This window comes from Watersipora subatra, chromosome 3 (genome assembly GCF_963576615.1).
Source record: "Watersipora subatra chromosome 3, tzWatSuba1.1, whole genome shotgun sequence".
In the NCBI taxonomy this organism is placed as follows: Eukaryota; Metazoa; Bryozoa; class Gymnolaemata; order Cheilostomatida; family Watersiporidae; genus Watersipora; species Watersipora subatra.
This window is the reverse complement of record NC_088710.1, coordinates 36,257,396-36,273,944: the sequence shown is the minus strand read 5'-3', so window position 1 is coordinate 36,273,944 and position 16,549 is coordinate 36,257,396. Positions and strand designations below refer to the sequence as shown.

General features: G+C 35.8%; 2 protein-coding genes across 4 annotated transcripts in view; one reads left to right on the top strand and one right to left on the bottom strand.

Annotated features, from left to right (window-relative positions):
- Positions 1 to 1,148: 1,148 nt before the first annotated feature.
- On the top strand, positions 1,149 to 3,309 carry LOC137390563 (uncharacterized). Its single transcript, XM_068076891.1, has 2 exons — positions 1,149 to 1,249; positions 2,043 to 3,309. The coding sequence occupies exons 1-2, from the start codon at positions 1,149 to 1,151 to the stop codon at positions 3,307 to 3,309; spliced, it is 1,368 nt and encodes a 455-aa protein (XP_067932992.1).
- Positions 3,310 to 6,139: 2,830 nt separating this feature from the next.
- Positions 6,140 to 16,549, bottom strand: part of LOC137391946 (sodium/potassium/calcium exchanger 2-like) — a 55,742-nt gene continuing 45,332 nt past the window's right edge. For all 3 annotated transcript variants that reach the window (XM_068078513.1, XM_068078512.1, XM_068078511.1), the window contains exons 4-10: positions 15,635 to 15,739; positions 13,814 to 13,944; positions 13,303 to 13,398; positions 11,593 to 11,751; positions 11,250 to 11,369; positions 9,336 to 9,472; positions 6,140 to 7,084 (exon numbers count right to left, since the gene is read on the bottom strand). In XM_068078513.1, the coding sequence (XP_067934614.1) occupies positions 6,823 to 7,084; positions 9,336 to 9,472; positions 11,250 to 11,369; positions 11,593 to 11,751; positions 13,303 to 13,398; positions 13,814 to 13,944; positions 15,635 to 15,739 (1,010 nt within the window). In that variant the 3' untranslated portion in view covers positions 6,140 to 6,822. The remainder of the gene's footprint in view (positions 7,085 to 9,335; positions 9,473 to 11,249; positions 11,370 to 11,592; positions 11,752 to 13,302; positions 13,399 to 13,813; positions 13,945 to 15,634; positions 15,740 to 16,549) is intronic.

The following is a 16,549-nucleotide window of genomic DNA, read 5'->3' as shown; positions in this document are numbered from 1 at the left end:
TGTACTGTACTTACACCTACAATGTATATCTCTATCAGCTATGTACTGTACTTACACCTACAGTGTATATCTCTCAATCAGCTATGTACTGTACTTACACTTACAGTGATATCTCTCTATCAGCTATGTACTGTACTTACAGCTAGAGTGCATATCACTCTGTCAGCTATGTACTGTACTTACAGTGTATATCTATCTATAAGCTATGTACTGTACTTACACCTACAGTGATATCTCTCTATCAGCTATGTACTGTACTTACAGTGTATATCTCTCTATCAGCTATTTACTGTACTTACACCTACACTGACATCTTTCTATCAGCTATGTATTGTACTTACAGCTAGAGTGTATATCTATCTATCAGCTATGTACTGTACTTACACTTACAGTGATATCTCTCTATCAGCTATGTACTGTACTTGCAGCTAGAGTGTATATCTCTCTATCAGCTATTTACTGTACTTACAGTGTATATCTCTCTATCAGCTATTTACTGTACTTACACCTACACTGACATCTTTCTATCAGCTATGTACTGTACTTACAGCTAGAGTGATATCTCTCTATCAGCTATGTACTGTACTTGCAGCTAGAGTGTATATCTCTCTATCAGCTATTTACTGTACTTACAGTGTATACCTCTCTATCAGCTACGTATTGTACTTACAGCTAGAGTGTATATCTATCTATCAGCTATGTACTGTACTTACACTTACAGTGATATCTCTCTATCAGCTATGTACTGTACTTACAGTGTATATCTATCTATAAGCTATGTACTGTACTTACACCTACAGTGATATCTCTCTATCAGCTATGTACTGTACTTGCAGCTAGAGTGATATCTCTCTATCAGCTATGTACTGTACTTACAGCTAGAGTGTATATCTATCTATCAGCTATGTACTGTACTTGCACCTACAGTGTATCTCACTATTGTACTTTATTATTCCACTCTTGCATTTCATTTTATACTTTCTGTTTGCAATGCTTGTCTATGCCTCTTTTTGAGCTACATGAGCATAAGCATTCATAAATGGTTTTCTCCATTCTCTCTCTTCAGTAATGAACTATAGATTTTTCCATTCCATCTATTGATTTGCCCTGAGAGCTTCTCATGTCGACAGAAATAAAAGTTGTTTGTCATGGGAGGCAGACAGTCGGCTTATTCAAACATTCACACTGGTGCATCAAACAGTGACTGGCTACCGTCTTCTAGCTGTCAGAGGCATCTGAGAGTGCTGAGGTATGTTAAAAATAGGCTTTCATGCGCTGAATTGCTGTCATACTGAACTTGCAGCATGGAAGTTCACTATATAGTATATGAAGCACTTATTGTTGCATCGGCGACTGTCACAGTTAATTTGTTGTCTTATAACTAAATCAAGTTTCCAGGTCTAAATTTACATGTTATCGACTCTTTGTCTCAGTAGAAACTGTCATGCATCAGTTTAAACAGAATGAAATATTTCCACACGCTCAGTCAAATCAAGAAAAGCAATGTGGATTTGAACATATTTCTTAAATTGTACTTACAGTTTCCGTAAGCCGTTTGATAAACTTTGAAACCAGATAAACTGCACATGAAGGCCTCTCTATTATCATCTACTAAATTGAGCACAACCATCTTACATGCGTATGATATTTTACTCATCTTACTTTTCATAAATAATAGTTATTTGAGAAAAACAATAATTTTGTAAACTATCCAACTGCGCATTTAACACAGGTAGAAGACTTCAGAACAAAGGAATAGGCTAAGAGTGTTAGGAAAAGAGATTACACTGCGTTGGAATTGAACCTAGATATTCAGATTTCCGGAGGTGCACTACCACCTGTACCAATCAGCACCACTCAGCCACTTTCTATGTTTGAGTTACTGTACATATAGTTATTTTCTGTGCTTTTTGGCCTACCTAACAATATCTCACAGCACACCGAACTGCCAGTGTACTAGTTTTAATAATGTCAAGTGGTCTGGTTTGCTAAAAGAGATTGTCTCTATGCAGATGAGTAGACAACTCCCTGTATAATTGTAGGCTAGATGACGCCTGTGAGGTTGAGATAGCGGCGAACTCTTATTTCAATATCAACTACAGGCCCACATTGCAAACTCTCTTCATCGATAGAGACACAATTCTCTACCGGAGTTTTGGGTGCAATTGGCAAGGAAATCAACTTCCTAAAGGCATTTTCGACATTCTTCAAAAAAGCTGTTCTACACTCAAATCTCTTAAGTTCAGTAATTTGCCCAATGGCTGTCGAGTGTGTGTATATGATTTATTCTCTAAACTCCGTCTGCATGAATACAAACGACTGGAAGAGTTAAGTTTAAGTAGAATCTACAAAGACGAATGCTACATCAGGTTTGGGGAAGATCTGCTGTTTCCTGTCTCACTGACTCAATTAACACTTGACGGCCTCGGACTCGTAGCGGTTCCATTAGTTATCTGCACTCTGAAATCACTTACTCATCTCTCATTGGCTAATAATATCATTACTCAAATCTCCATACTCGTTGATAGAGAAGATGCTGACCTTTCTAGGCTGATAGATTTCAACATTGCTGAAAATTTACTATCAGTTATTCCTAAGAATATTGAACGATTATTGAACCTTAAGGTGCTTAATATTAGTCATAACTGTTTAAAGAAATCTATCCCAGAATCCATCAAAAATCTCTCGAATCTAACAGCGCTGTCTCTGCAATGGAACAGACTGGAAAGTGTTCCTATAGACTCTCTCTCTGAACTTAAATATTTGCACTTGCTCAATCTATCGTACAACAAGTTGAAAATAGTCGATAATCGTATTTGTTTTCTTCCCAGTTTGAAAGTTCTCAATCTTTCTGGCAATGATGGCTTATCGTTCCATGACACTAGTACGCCTTCTCATGATTCAAAACTACAAGAATTGAACATTTCATCAACGGCGATGAATCTACTCCCCTCATTTTTTTCCAGCCTCTCAAGGCTCCGCGTGCTAGATTGTCAGAACAACGAAGTCACCAACATTGACACCATTTTAACTCTGCCAATGATAGAAAGAGCTAACTTTAAGCAAAATGGCCTACGAGACTGTTCGTGGCTTCTTCGCCAATTACAGAGCAGAGACGTCAAACTCACATGGCTTGACCTGACAGACAATGAGCTGTCACATGAACAAGGAGAAGGAGAGATCAACATTAGGAACACGGTTGTTCTACTAAAGAGCTGTGAAGACTATCTGCCACAACTCATCACCACTAGGCGCTTCTCGCCAAAAACTCCGATGAAGCAGGAAGACTTTTGTTGGCTTTGTAGATAGAAATCGTTAAACAGCCAGTTCTTATCTGTACTTGAGGTAACCTTCTGAGTTGAATATGGTCAACGATAGTTAGATAGAAATCGTTAAACAGCCACTTCTTATCTGTACTTGAGGTAACCTTCTGAGTTGAATATGGTCAACGATAGTTGGATAGAAATCGTTAAACAGCCAGTTCTTATCTGTACTTGAGGTAACCTTCTGAGTTGAATATGGTGAACGATAGTTGGGGTCCGACTAGTGTCACCATACCTATGGCATTTACTTCCTCCTCTGTTATTCTAAATTATAAGAGGGAAGATGCCCTAATATAATATATAGCATTCTATTATTTGTGTATCATTTAGTAACATACTAAAGTTTTTTTAATAAAAGCTAAAGTTGCTAATTTATGATTGACATTATAGCAATTGTGCAGTTTTGAGGCTAATAGTACAGTTCAAAAAGTCCAAAAGCTCCTGTTTTAGTTTCTTAGACAAGAAATACTAGTTTAAATATAGGTAGCAAAAATAAAGTGAACTCTTCTAAGCGAACGCTGTGATGTTCAGTAGCCTGTGCACAAGTGAGTCATGCGAAACTAAACCCAAGCATGTGATGAGGAGGTTGGCAGCGCTAGTATCACGCAGTGAGTACGGACTAATAACTGCCGGCTATTGATTGTTGGGGATTTTAAGAGCCCAACTGCATCCTTGGTTATAGGGTGTAAAACATTGCAATTGAACGTAAGCTCTGCATTGATCACCAACTAAATAAATCCCATCATGAATACCGAGGGGTCTGTCTCGTATATATTCAGAAGGCCTCGAGCAGTAATTCCATAAGATATTACTTCTGTCAATTCATGGAGTGTATATTTTGTGAGGGAGAGTGCCTCAAAATCTATTCCTGCATTCTACTAATAATACACGCCGTCGCGAAGATGCACCCTAGCCATATATATCATAACATAGTATATATATGATATATTATCATATATATATATATTACATATATCATATTATATATATCATATTATGATATAGGATATATTAACATATTTATCATCCATATAGGATCCGTTTTCAATCTGATGTTAGTAAGTACCATTGATGCTACTGAATTTCGAAATAGCAGACTGTTCATGCATCACAGCAGGTCATGTTAACATAGCCTTGTTACCACAAAATGTCATGTTATCATAGCCACGTTACCAAAACAGGTCATGTTATCAAAGCCATGTTATCACAAACATGTTACCAAAACAAGACATGCTATCAGAGCTTGACATGCTATCAGATAAATTGACCATGGCAGGTCAATTTATCCTAACCATGTTACCACAAGTTATGATAACATAACCATGTTACCACAGGTTACCATAACCAAGTTTCCACAGCAAATCATGCTGTGATGACCATGTTACCACCGCATGCCATGCTATAATGCTCATGCTAAAGCAGCAGGTCATGTTGTTATAACCATGTTACCAAAGCAGGTCATGTTATGATAGCCATGTTACCACAGGCTATGTTATCATAACTAAGTTACCACAGCACATCATGTTGTAATGACCATGTTACCATGGCAAGCCATGTTATCATGGTCATGTTAAAGCAGTAGGACATGTTTTCATAGCCATATTACCAGAGCAGGTCATGCTATCATAACGATGTCACCACAGCAAATTATGTTACCATAGGCATGTTACCATACTGGGTAATGTTAGCCTGGGGCAAAAGAAAAATTTGTACAGTATGAAAGCGACCAAAAAGAGAACATTATATGTTGGCAGAACAATCATTTTGCCATTGGATGGATGAAGGGAAAAATATTTCAGGTAAATATTTTTACCTGAATTGGATCTCTTTAGAACACACAGTTTCAAAAAATTATTTTGTTGTTCAGAACAGTTTTACTCAGTCTGAAAAACACATCTGTAATATACTAAGAGTAACATGACACATCTGTAATAAACAAGGTGTAATATACTAAGAGTAACATGACACATCTGTAATAAACAAGGTGTAATATACTAAGAGTAACATGACACGTCTGTAATAAACAAGGTGTAATATACTAAGAGTAACATGACACATCTGTAATAAACAAGGTGTAATACACTAAGAGTAACATGACACATCTGTAATAAACAAGGTGTAATGTACTAAGAGTAACATGACACATCTGTAATAAACATGGTGAAATATACTAAGAGTAACATGACACATCCGTAATAAACAAGGTGTAATATACTAAGAGTAACAAGACACATCTGTAATAAACAAGGTGTAATATACTAAGAGTAACATGACACATCCGTAATAAACAAGGTGTAATATACTAAGAGTAACATGACACATCCGTAATAAACAAGGTGTAATATACTAAGACTAACAAGACACATCTGTAATAAACAACGTGTAATATACTAAGACTAACATGACACATCTGTAATAAACAAAGTGTAATACACTAAGAGTAACAAGACACATCTGTAATAAACAAGGTGTAATATACTAAGAGTAACATGACACATCTGTAATAAACAAGGTGTAATGTACTAAGAGTAACATGACACATCTGTAATAAACAAGGTGAAATATACTAAGAGTAACATGACACATCTGTAATAAACAAGGTGTAATATACTAAGAGTAACAAGACACATCTGTAATAAACAAGGTGTAATATGCTAAGAGTAACATGACACATCTGTAATAAACAAGGTGTAATATACTAAGAGTAACATTTAGCTAGTGTAGATTGCTCATGCTACACTTGGTCTGAAATAGTCTATGAAATATTCTGAACTGGTCTAAGATACACAAAACCTAAATAGTACATATACACGAAATTATGTATTGATGCAAATCACTTTATTCGATGAAAAGTTTAAACATAGAGTATTGTCATTGCTTTAGACAAGTGCAGCAGCTTTTTAAAACCCTTTTCTTTAAAGGTAAGTGTATGTCTATGCTAACAAGGGAAAATAGTTAATTGAAAGCTCCAAATGGATATAGAATTCTGAGCTTTGTCACTAGAAACCTGCAGTATAATACAAATATAGAGTTTATCTTGTAACACAGAGAAATCTTGTACAGAAACATAATAGTAGATGCAAAAGTAAGCTATCAAAAACAATAAATATTTAGCTTAAAATACAAGTGATTTTGAATATCTATGCTGTGCGCAGAAGACCAACCTTTTTCAATACGTAGAGCCCAGTTGGCTTGTATTCATATTAGAGCCACATAACCAATCTACATAACTTCGGTCTTGCGTTTGGTATCAAATGGGTAAAAGCTCGAAAATTATATGAATGGCACATACACGTTGTGAGACGCTACAACCTCCGTGCCATGAAAAATAAAAAATAAAATTTGTTAATAATTGATTAAAAGTGTGATATATTATAAATGAGTTCTTGAGCAGCAATTACACTGCAGTAGGCGTGATTATTATTATGCTCTCCATCTATGGCTTGATCTGTGGTCTTTATATGATTTCATTCATTAGTCAGACTATTTGCTAAAATTGCTACCTACCCATAGAAACGTCAATGCACGGAATATAACCCATCGATAATAATATACTGATAGTTAAAAATGCAATGTAGAGAAACATGTAGAGCCCTCCCAGGGGTTTACTGAGTCTCCAGCGAAAACCAGCAATAGTTCCTATGACAACCATGAGCATAGCGAAAAGAAGAATTATTGAGCAGAGGAGACCTTCTGCATCTACTATGACATAAGGTTTTGGTATGTTCATGAGGCTACGGATGAGCCAGGGCAGTGGAAGCCTAGAAATAAATAACAACCCATCAGAAACTGTTTTAAGAATGTTAACATACTCATATACCACTAGAGTTGTTAACATACTAATATAACACTAGAGATCTAGAGATATTAACCTACTCATATACCACTAGAGATCTAGAGATATTAACATACTCATATACCACTAGAGATATTAACATACTAATATAACACTAGAGATCTAGAGATATTAACATACTCATATACCACTAGAGATCTAGAGATATTAACATACCCATATACCACTAGAGATATTAACATACTAATATACCACTAGAGATCTAGAGATATTACAGTAACATACTCATATACCACCAGAGATCTAAATATATTAACATACCCATATACCACTAGAGATATTAACATACTAATATACCACTAGAGATCTAAAGATATTAACATACCCATATACCACTAGAGATATTAACATACTAATATACCACTAGAGATCTAGAGATATTACAGTAACATACTCATATACCACTAGGGACATTAACACACTCACAAACCATTAGAGATGTTAACATACTCATACACCACCAGAAATGTTGACATAACCCTAAACCACCAAATATGCTAACACACTCATATACAAATGAAGTTGTTAACATACTTATATACCAATGAAGATGTTAAAGGTTGACTTGTAAGAAAATTCACATGACAGTTATTTGATATCAAAAGATTCACCATGTCTTACTCTGTTGTGTTGTAGGTGCAAAATATGTGGAAAGGTGATTACAAGCTCTTAAAAGCTCAAAAACGAACAAAAAATCGCAGCCACACGAGACCGCCGTAGTTTGGATTCTCTTTCCAAAACGGCTCAAATGTGACGTAGTTGTGGTAGATGGTTTCTGTTTACACTTTCATGTAACCTTATTCGTCGAAATATTTTCACAAATATACTTCACGCATTCAATAAAACCATGTCTATTGTTCTTACACGTATGTTCTACCGTCATCGTAATGCTGTCACTTTTAGCAGTGATATCTTATAACTTACCGTAAAAAAATCGTTTAAGTTTTTAGCCTTACCTCGAAGGAGTACATATCATTGTCTGATAATCATGACGAGCCTGTTGGTCACCTGTGGTAATCGAAAAGTGCTGCAAAAATTATTTGCGAAGTATTGGGTCACATGACCATATTACGACTTGGCGATTAGACCAAACCGAAACAAAACTGTAAAGTAGCGAGCATCTATATTTGATACAGGGTCTTCGGTAAAACCCGAAGTGTTTGTCATAAACTAGTGCTACGATAAGTTTTATATTGAGCTTTTTATTGGCCTTTCAATTCACGTGAGAACATCACGTGACAAGACAATAACCAAATTTCATGGTTACGTCATCGAAATAAAGAGATTCTAATCTACGGCGGCTTTTCGTTTTAGAGCTTTTAAGAGCTTGTAATCACATTTCCACATATTTGGCACCTACAACACAACAGAGTAAGACATGGTGAATCTTTTGATACCAAACAACTGTAATATCAATTTTATTGCAAGTCAACTTTTAACATACTCATACACCACCAGTGATGTCAACATAACCCTATACCATCAAATATGCTAAAACACCCATATACCACGAGAGATGTTAACACGCTTAAATGTAACTAGGGATGTAACTAGGAATGTAAATGTTGGATAAATGAAAGCTGGCTGTCCGTAAACAGCATGTCAGAAATCATGACAGATCAAGTGTTGACAGGTAATAGACATACACTACTGTACTATAAACTTATGAGTGTTGAGAGGTAATAGACAGACACTACTGTACTATAAACAGATGAATGTTGACAGGTAATAGACATACACTACTGTACTATAAACAGATGAGTATTGACAAGTAATAGACATGCACTGCTGGACTATAAACAGATCAATGTTGACTGGTAGTAGACAGACACTATTGCAATATAGACTGATGCGTGTTGACAGGTACTTGACAGGTAATAGACCGATGATACAGTAAACCAGACTGAAAATATTGACATACATTGCGAAATAAAAATGATCATTCATTGATTTTTACACAACTCAACTTGGAAAAAGTAAAACATGTTGTATCATTGCATCGCATATCAAAAGCAAAAAGTACAATACATGTCAACACAGTTAAGCTAATTGAATGTAAATTTGCTTTTCTCTGCTAATCTTACAAATAGCAATTAATGGCTTAGCAAAATAGACTGCCGACATGAATGTGTAACAAGTTCCTCATTTACACTTACCCAACGGTGATATCAAAGATATTACTGCCTATCGAACTTGATATAGCCATATCTCCAAATCCTTTCCTTGCGACAATAACTGATGTGAGTAGGTCAGGAACACTTGTTCCTGCTGCCAGCACTGTTAATCCTATTATCTACAATCAACATTATGCTATAGAGTCTAGACGTACCACAACATTCATACAATATACTTACTACAACAAACAAACAACATACTGTAAAACCTCGATTTGAGCACCATGGCGCTCTATTTTTCAACCCTTTTCCTACAGTGACGGTCAGATGGAGGTGGCGTTCAAATAGAGGCTGGTGTTGTATTTTTCAAATAGCTCGTCAGAACTTTGGGAAGATAAATTTAACTCTTTTGCGGACAAAGCAAATGTCGCCTATATTTTGTACTCTCCTTCGAGTGGAGCGACATTAGCCGTTTTGGATGCAATAAATTTGCTAACTTACCTCCAACTTACTCAAACTTACTTCAATCTTATCAAATATCTCTAAATAAACATGTTTTAGGAAGCTGAGAAATATGTCTACCAGTTGATATCTGTTGCTTGCAATTAACTTGCAATGATATTATAGCCAGTGCTCTGCTTTGCAGTTTCTTGGAGCTTTCAATTTTTTATTTAATTCTGAATTTGAAGGCATATTTTCATTCTATACTGTAACTATATTTAATATTGTGGCATGAAAGCTCGTTGCACTCATTGATATGTTTGCTGCAGTTTGCAGCCAAAACCGGCTTTTTGTGTGCAATAAAAGAGGAATTATGAGCGCCGATCCATTGTAAGCCGAGTTAGGGTAAACGCAAGAATGCTATCAAGTAATATGCTATAAATCCGCCAATTTATAATATGCATAACGATAATCTACCAAATGCTACAAATATCATTCAAGAACAAGTGACAGAAACGAACCATACTTATAATACATGCAGAAACAAAAATTAACAATTTTAAAACAGTAATATATCCATCGTTTGCTCGGCCAGTTGCGTTCTGACTGTTGCTTTTGATGGAACGAACATCTTCTGGTTGTTCGATACTCTTCCCAATGTCTTCTGACCTCAACTCTTTTTCTGCACTGCTGAACTAGTCGGTATTAGCATCCAAACAATTTCTTTAGCAGAGCCAAACTTTTACGCGTTACGTTTCGCACAAATAATGATAAACTTTTAGCTGGATACACGCTAAGCGCAACTTTTAGCCTAAAACTAGTCGTTCATATACCATTATAAATGTAAACCGGGTTTTTCTCATATACATGAAAGTATCAAGAAGCTACTATTAGCCCGATACAGTTGTTAATTACTTCTATTTCAAAGTTGTAACAAAAAACCAAAAAGCATCCAAGTTGGAAAACGGACTTCAAACTGAACAGAAACAACGAAAGAATTAATTGTTATTGATGTAACCTACGTCAATTGGTCAAAACCAATTGTCAAAACCAAGTCATTATTGGTATGCTTTTGTGGACCCTTTTCAACTTATCACATGCTATTATGGGTTTGTAAAGATCGAAGAATGTCAAAGTGGCGGTCTATTAGAGGTGGCATTAAATTAAAGGGTTGCGCTCTATTTTTCCACCCTTCTCTTATAGTGGCAGTCAAATAGAGGTGGCGTTAAAATAAAGGTAGTGTTCAAGTAGAGGTTTTACGATATGTACCATAACATTCCGACTATAGAAATATCAAAGCAACGCGAACATAGAGTTTACAAATGAAATAGATGTGCAAACAGGTAGTAAAGTTTGTTCGCTATACCACACATCATTAGAAGCCCCTCCCCTCCTCTGCGCCCTCTCACTCTAGTAATATTTCCGTATGAACGGTAAAAAGTTTCATGCGAGTAAACAGTGTATCAAATCAAAGACAAAGTAATACAGGCTTATGGATGAAAAATATCTACTTACATCAACAGACATCCCGATAGTCGCGCAAATAACTGATGCCCACCAAACGAGCATGATTGAGAAGAAAGCAATCCAGATTATGCTTCCGAGAAAAGTTATGGGAAACCATTTCTTTTTTTCCTGCAACAAAATTCTTGTGCTTGCTAATTGCAAACAAATATGTAGAAGTTCAAAAAACTTACTGAAGATGATTTGGTTTACTGCTAACATCATATCATGTTTTATGATTTATATCCTCTACTTTATTAGATAATAATATATACATTTTCTAACAACATATAGCAATTACATTCTTCAGCATTTGCTACACACTATTCTTGCGCAAAACCAATGAAATACCTACTGGCCTCCTGGTGTCTGGAAGAGTGAGCCAAAGTGGAAATATAATTGGAGCTAACAGTATGTAAGATATTCTTTTCCAGGGACTCTTTGGCCAGCTGATATCGAGGGGTGTATTCTCCTTATCATCATCATCTTCTATGCCACTTTCATCTGACTGTGGCTGAATATAATAACTTCGCAAATGTACAAAATAGATTCATAGGCCATAGATTCATACTAAATAATAATTATATTTGACTAGATGAATGCCCGACATTGCACGGGTAATAAAAAATGCTTTTGCAGAAAAAATTTATTTTCAATCAGCATATAAAATAATTACCATTTTAACTTTAAATGAAGGTGTTTGTTTATTTATGCGTATCCTATAAGTTTAATTAAGTTTATGCTATGTTTATGTTGTGTCTATGCTTATTTGTCTAGTTCATAAGTCTGGCTACATATTTGTTCTTCTAGTAGTTTGAGCGTGCTAGCTGAAGCGTGATGCGTGTGTATATTAACCAATCGCCATTAAAGATTGGCAGGTCTGGAATGGAATAATTGTATGTCCACAATTATTCGATAGTATGGCAAGATTGCTGCATGGCGTAGTGGCTAGCGCGTCTGTCTACAAAACTGGTCTATGCGAGTTCAATGTGACACAGATTTTTCATGCGTATTTTATTGCTATAACTGGACATTAGCCAGACCGACAAACCCTTAAAGTTTGACTTGCAACAAAATTCACATTACAGTTATTTGAAATCAAAAGATTCATCATGTCTTACTCTGCTGTGTTGTAGGTGCAAAATGTGTGGAAATGTGATTACAAGCTCTTAAAAGCCCAAAAACGAACAGTTAACTGCAGCCATCACGAAAACGCTGTAGGTGGGAATCCCTCACCAAAACGGCTCAAATGGGACGTAGTTGAACACATTGGCTTCTGTTTACACTTTCATGCAACCTCATTCGTCGAAATATTTTCACAAACATACTTCGCGCATTCAATAAAACCATGTCTATTGTCCTTACGGGTCTATTTCATCATCATTCTAATGCTGTCACTTTGAGCACTGGTAACTCAAAAACCACCATAAAAATTTGTTAATTTTTTAACCTTAGCTCCAATGAGTGCATATCATCCTTTGATAAACATGAGGCACCTGTTGGTCACCTGTGATAGACGAAAAAAGCTGCAAAAATTTTTCGCGCCATTTGGTGACTAGATGATTAGACCGAGCTGAAACTAAATTGTAAAGTAGCGAGCATTTATATTTGATAAGGATTTTCCGGTAGAACCCGAAGTGTTTGTCATAGGCTAGTGTTACGAGACGTTTTATATTGAGCCTTTTATTGGCCTTTCAATCCACATGATAGCATCACGTATCAAAACAATAACTACGTCGAGTTGAGTACGTCATCCAAATAAAGGAATTCCAACCTACGGCGTTTTCGTGATGGCTGCGATTAACTGTTCGTTTTTGAGCTTTTAGGAGCTTGTAATCACATTTCCACATACTTTGCACTTACAGCACAGCAGAGTAAGACATGGTGAACCTTTTGATACCAAATAACTGTAATGCGAATTTTGTTGCAAGTAAACCTTTAAGATTTATATATAGATGCATTTTACATGTGACAATACAATATGCCATACAACAAACTATGATTCTACCTACTACAAAATAGTATACTAGAATATAAATCCATACAATATGATGAAAGATCCTACCCTTTGAGTTTCAACTGCAGTCACAGTTCTCACTATGACATCACATCCGCCATTGGAGGTCACTGCGTCTACTCTCGTGTCTTTGGTTGGTGTCTGCTGTAATTGTGAGACAAATACATCTAGTCCGAACAAGATCAAGACCTTTTCTTTAGCTAAGGAACTAAGAGAAGCTATGCCAACATCTCACCTATTCAAGGTTGCTTAGAAAGTTCTCTAGTGAGTGATGAATACAAACAATAGATAATTGCTAATATAAAACTCGCCAACAAATTAAAAAGGATGGTTGATATAAAATTGCAGCCCCGTAAAAGAATGGTGTACCCTGCAACCGATTCTCTTCTGCTCACTTATTGCTGCTGAGTCTGTGGGGAATTTATGCCACTAACTCTTTGATAAGACAACTTTTTCATGTTTTTATTATTTTATTGTAAGATCTTACACATTCATCGTATATCGCAACTTAGCGGAGATGATCCGAGTTAAGCTAATGCCACGCTAAAGTTACTCTTACGTTTGAGTTTTCTCGAGCTGCTGACGAGTCCTCAACAGACTCGACAGCAGTCATGGCACTGTGACTGCTTCCTGTAGAGCCCATAGCACTGTGAACTCTAGAGCTACCATTCTTTTGCCTCTTTTCACTGACTGTGGAAACAATAGAACAAGTGATTGACACCCATACTCGTATGACCGTGTATTTGTACATATCCTGCATGCATACCACACAGTTGTACGACCATGTATTTGTATGTGTCATGCATTCATACCACACAAATGTATGAATCACTGCATACCTCACACGTATGTGTCCCGCATTTACACTATACGTGTGTACTACCTATTAAAAGCATATGTATGGAATGCCGCCACCCACCACATACCTTAAAACCTCTATTTAGAGTTTGAACGCCATGGCATTCTATTTTTTAACCCTTGTCCTATAGTGGCGTTTAATTAGAGGTAGGGTTCAAATAAAGGGTGGCGCAGTATTTTTCGACTAACTCGTCAGTTTTTTGGAAAGATAAATTTAATCCTTCTTCGGGCAAATCGACACTTTTGTTAACCATTTTTCATATACATCGAAGTATCAGATCAAGTTAAACAAGGAACTAATTTGATTATCAAGTATTAGCATGGTGCTGTCAAGTATTAGCATGGTGTCGCTTTAAAGTTTTAAATAAAAAACCGTAAAGATTTGAAGTTAAAAAACGTACATAGCGTTTTCAATTTTTAAAGACGTTTTTAACATTTTATAGTTAGAATACGCCATACTAATGGCTACTATTACATCGTATGGTGTTCCTGAAGAGTATTCGCATCATTCATCAAAACGCTTCAAAGTCTTCAAGTAAAATTGCAAACCATATTATGGACCAATCTGAAAACAATAGATACGATTTAGACCTTCGTGACTTTGAATCAGAGTGTAGTTCTGATGGTTGTGACAATCGATCTTCTCAGGTACAGCGTCGCCACTAAAGTCATGGCAAGCACTACAGATACAGCAAAAAAATTAATTGTTATTGACGTGACTGAGTCATTATTAGTACTATTTTCTGGACACTTTTCTACTGACCACTTTCTATTATGGATTCGTAAAAATAAGAAAATGCCAAAGTACCGGTCAAGTAGAGGTGGTGCTCAATTATAGGGCAGCCTCATATTTTTCAACCATTCTTCTGTAGTGGCGTTCTACTAGAGGTGGTGTTTAAATAAAGGTGGCATTCAAATAGAGGTTTTATGGTAAAGGAAAATTGTAAGTTAGAGTAGATTAAACCAGACACTTCTATTACTCACTCTACTAGTGAACCTATGCATTGTCTAGACTTCTAGACTTCAAACGAAACAATTAGTTATTAATACCATTTTATGAACATTTTTCTACTGATCACTTTCTATTATGGCTTCATTAAAATTGAAGAATGTCAAAGTGGTGGTCAAATAGAGATGGCGTTCAATTAAAGGGTGGCGTTATATTTTTCAGCCCTTCTAGAGTGGCAATAGAATAGGTGGCGTTTAAATAGAGGTTTTACGGTATACGTAAAAGCAAACTATCCCTAACTTTATAGTCTCCTCTCTCTCTCCTATCCCTTGTCTTGCCCTAATACCTGCCTTGCTTCATCCTCTCCTCTTTTCTCATCTCCTTTTCGAGAAAGTACCTGAGAATGTTTCAGAGAAAGACTGAGCTGGAGAAGTGACAGAACTGAAGAGAAGGTACTCGAAGATGTTTCAGAGAAAGATTGTGGTGCAGAAGTGAAGGGACATAAAAGGAGATGCTCGAGCAAGCACCACAATGCAACTCACCCTCACCAGAACATAGTTTCAAAAATGTTACCATTACTGTTATCATTCCACTCTGCATTATTTGGGGTTCCAGGTTTGGATGAAGGATTTCTCATTGCTAAAGTTCTCAACTTCATTGCTCTATCTTCAATATTTCCTGCAACAACAGCAAATTATAATATAGACAAGAAGGCTAGCATGTTTCTCCAAGTGTGCACAGCATTGCAAGAGATGAGACAAGTAACACAAATATGCTAATAACTTTACTTGTGCTGCTATTAGATAGTTGATATTAGGTAGTTGATATTAGGTAGTTAATATTAGATAGTTGATATTAGGTAGTTGATATTAGGTAGTTGATATTAGGTAGTTGATATTAGGTAGTTGATATTAGGTAGTTAATATCAGATAGTTGATATTAGGTAGTTGACATTAAATAGTTGATATTAGGTGGTTGATATTAGGTAGTTGACATTAGGTAGTTGACATTAGGTAGTTGATATTAGGTAGTTGACATTAGGTAGTTGATATTAGGTAGTTGATATTAGGTAGTTGATATTAGGTAGATGATATTAGGTAGTCGATATTAGGTATTTGATATTAGGTAGTTAATATTAGGTAGTTGATATTAGATAGTTGATATTAGGTAGTTGATATTAGGTAGTTGATATTAGGTAGTTGATATTAGGTAGTTGATATTAGGTAGTTGATATTAGGTAGTTGATATTAGGTAGTTAATATCAGATAGTTGATATTAGGTAGTTGACATTAAATAGTTGATATTAGGTGGTTGATATTAGGTAGTTGACATTAGGTAGTTGACATTAGGTAGTTGATATTAGGTAGTTGACATTAGGTAGTTGATATTAGGTAGTTGATATTAGGTAGTTGATATTAGGTAGATGATATTAGGTAGTCGATATTAGGTATTTGATATTAGGTAGTTAATATTAGGTAGTTGATATTA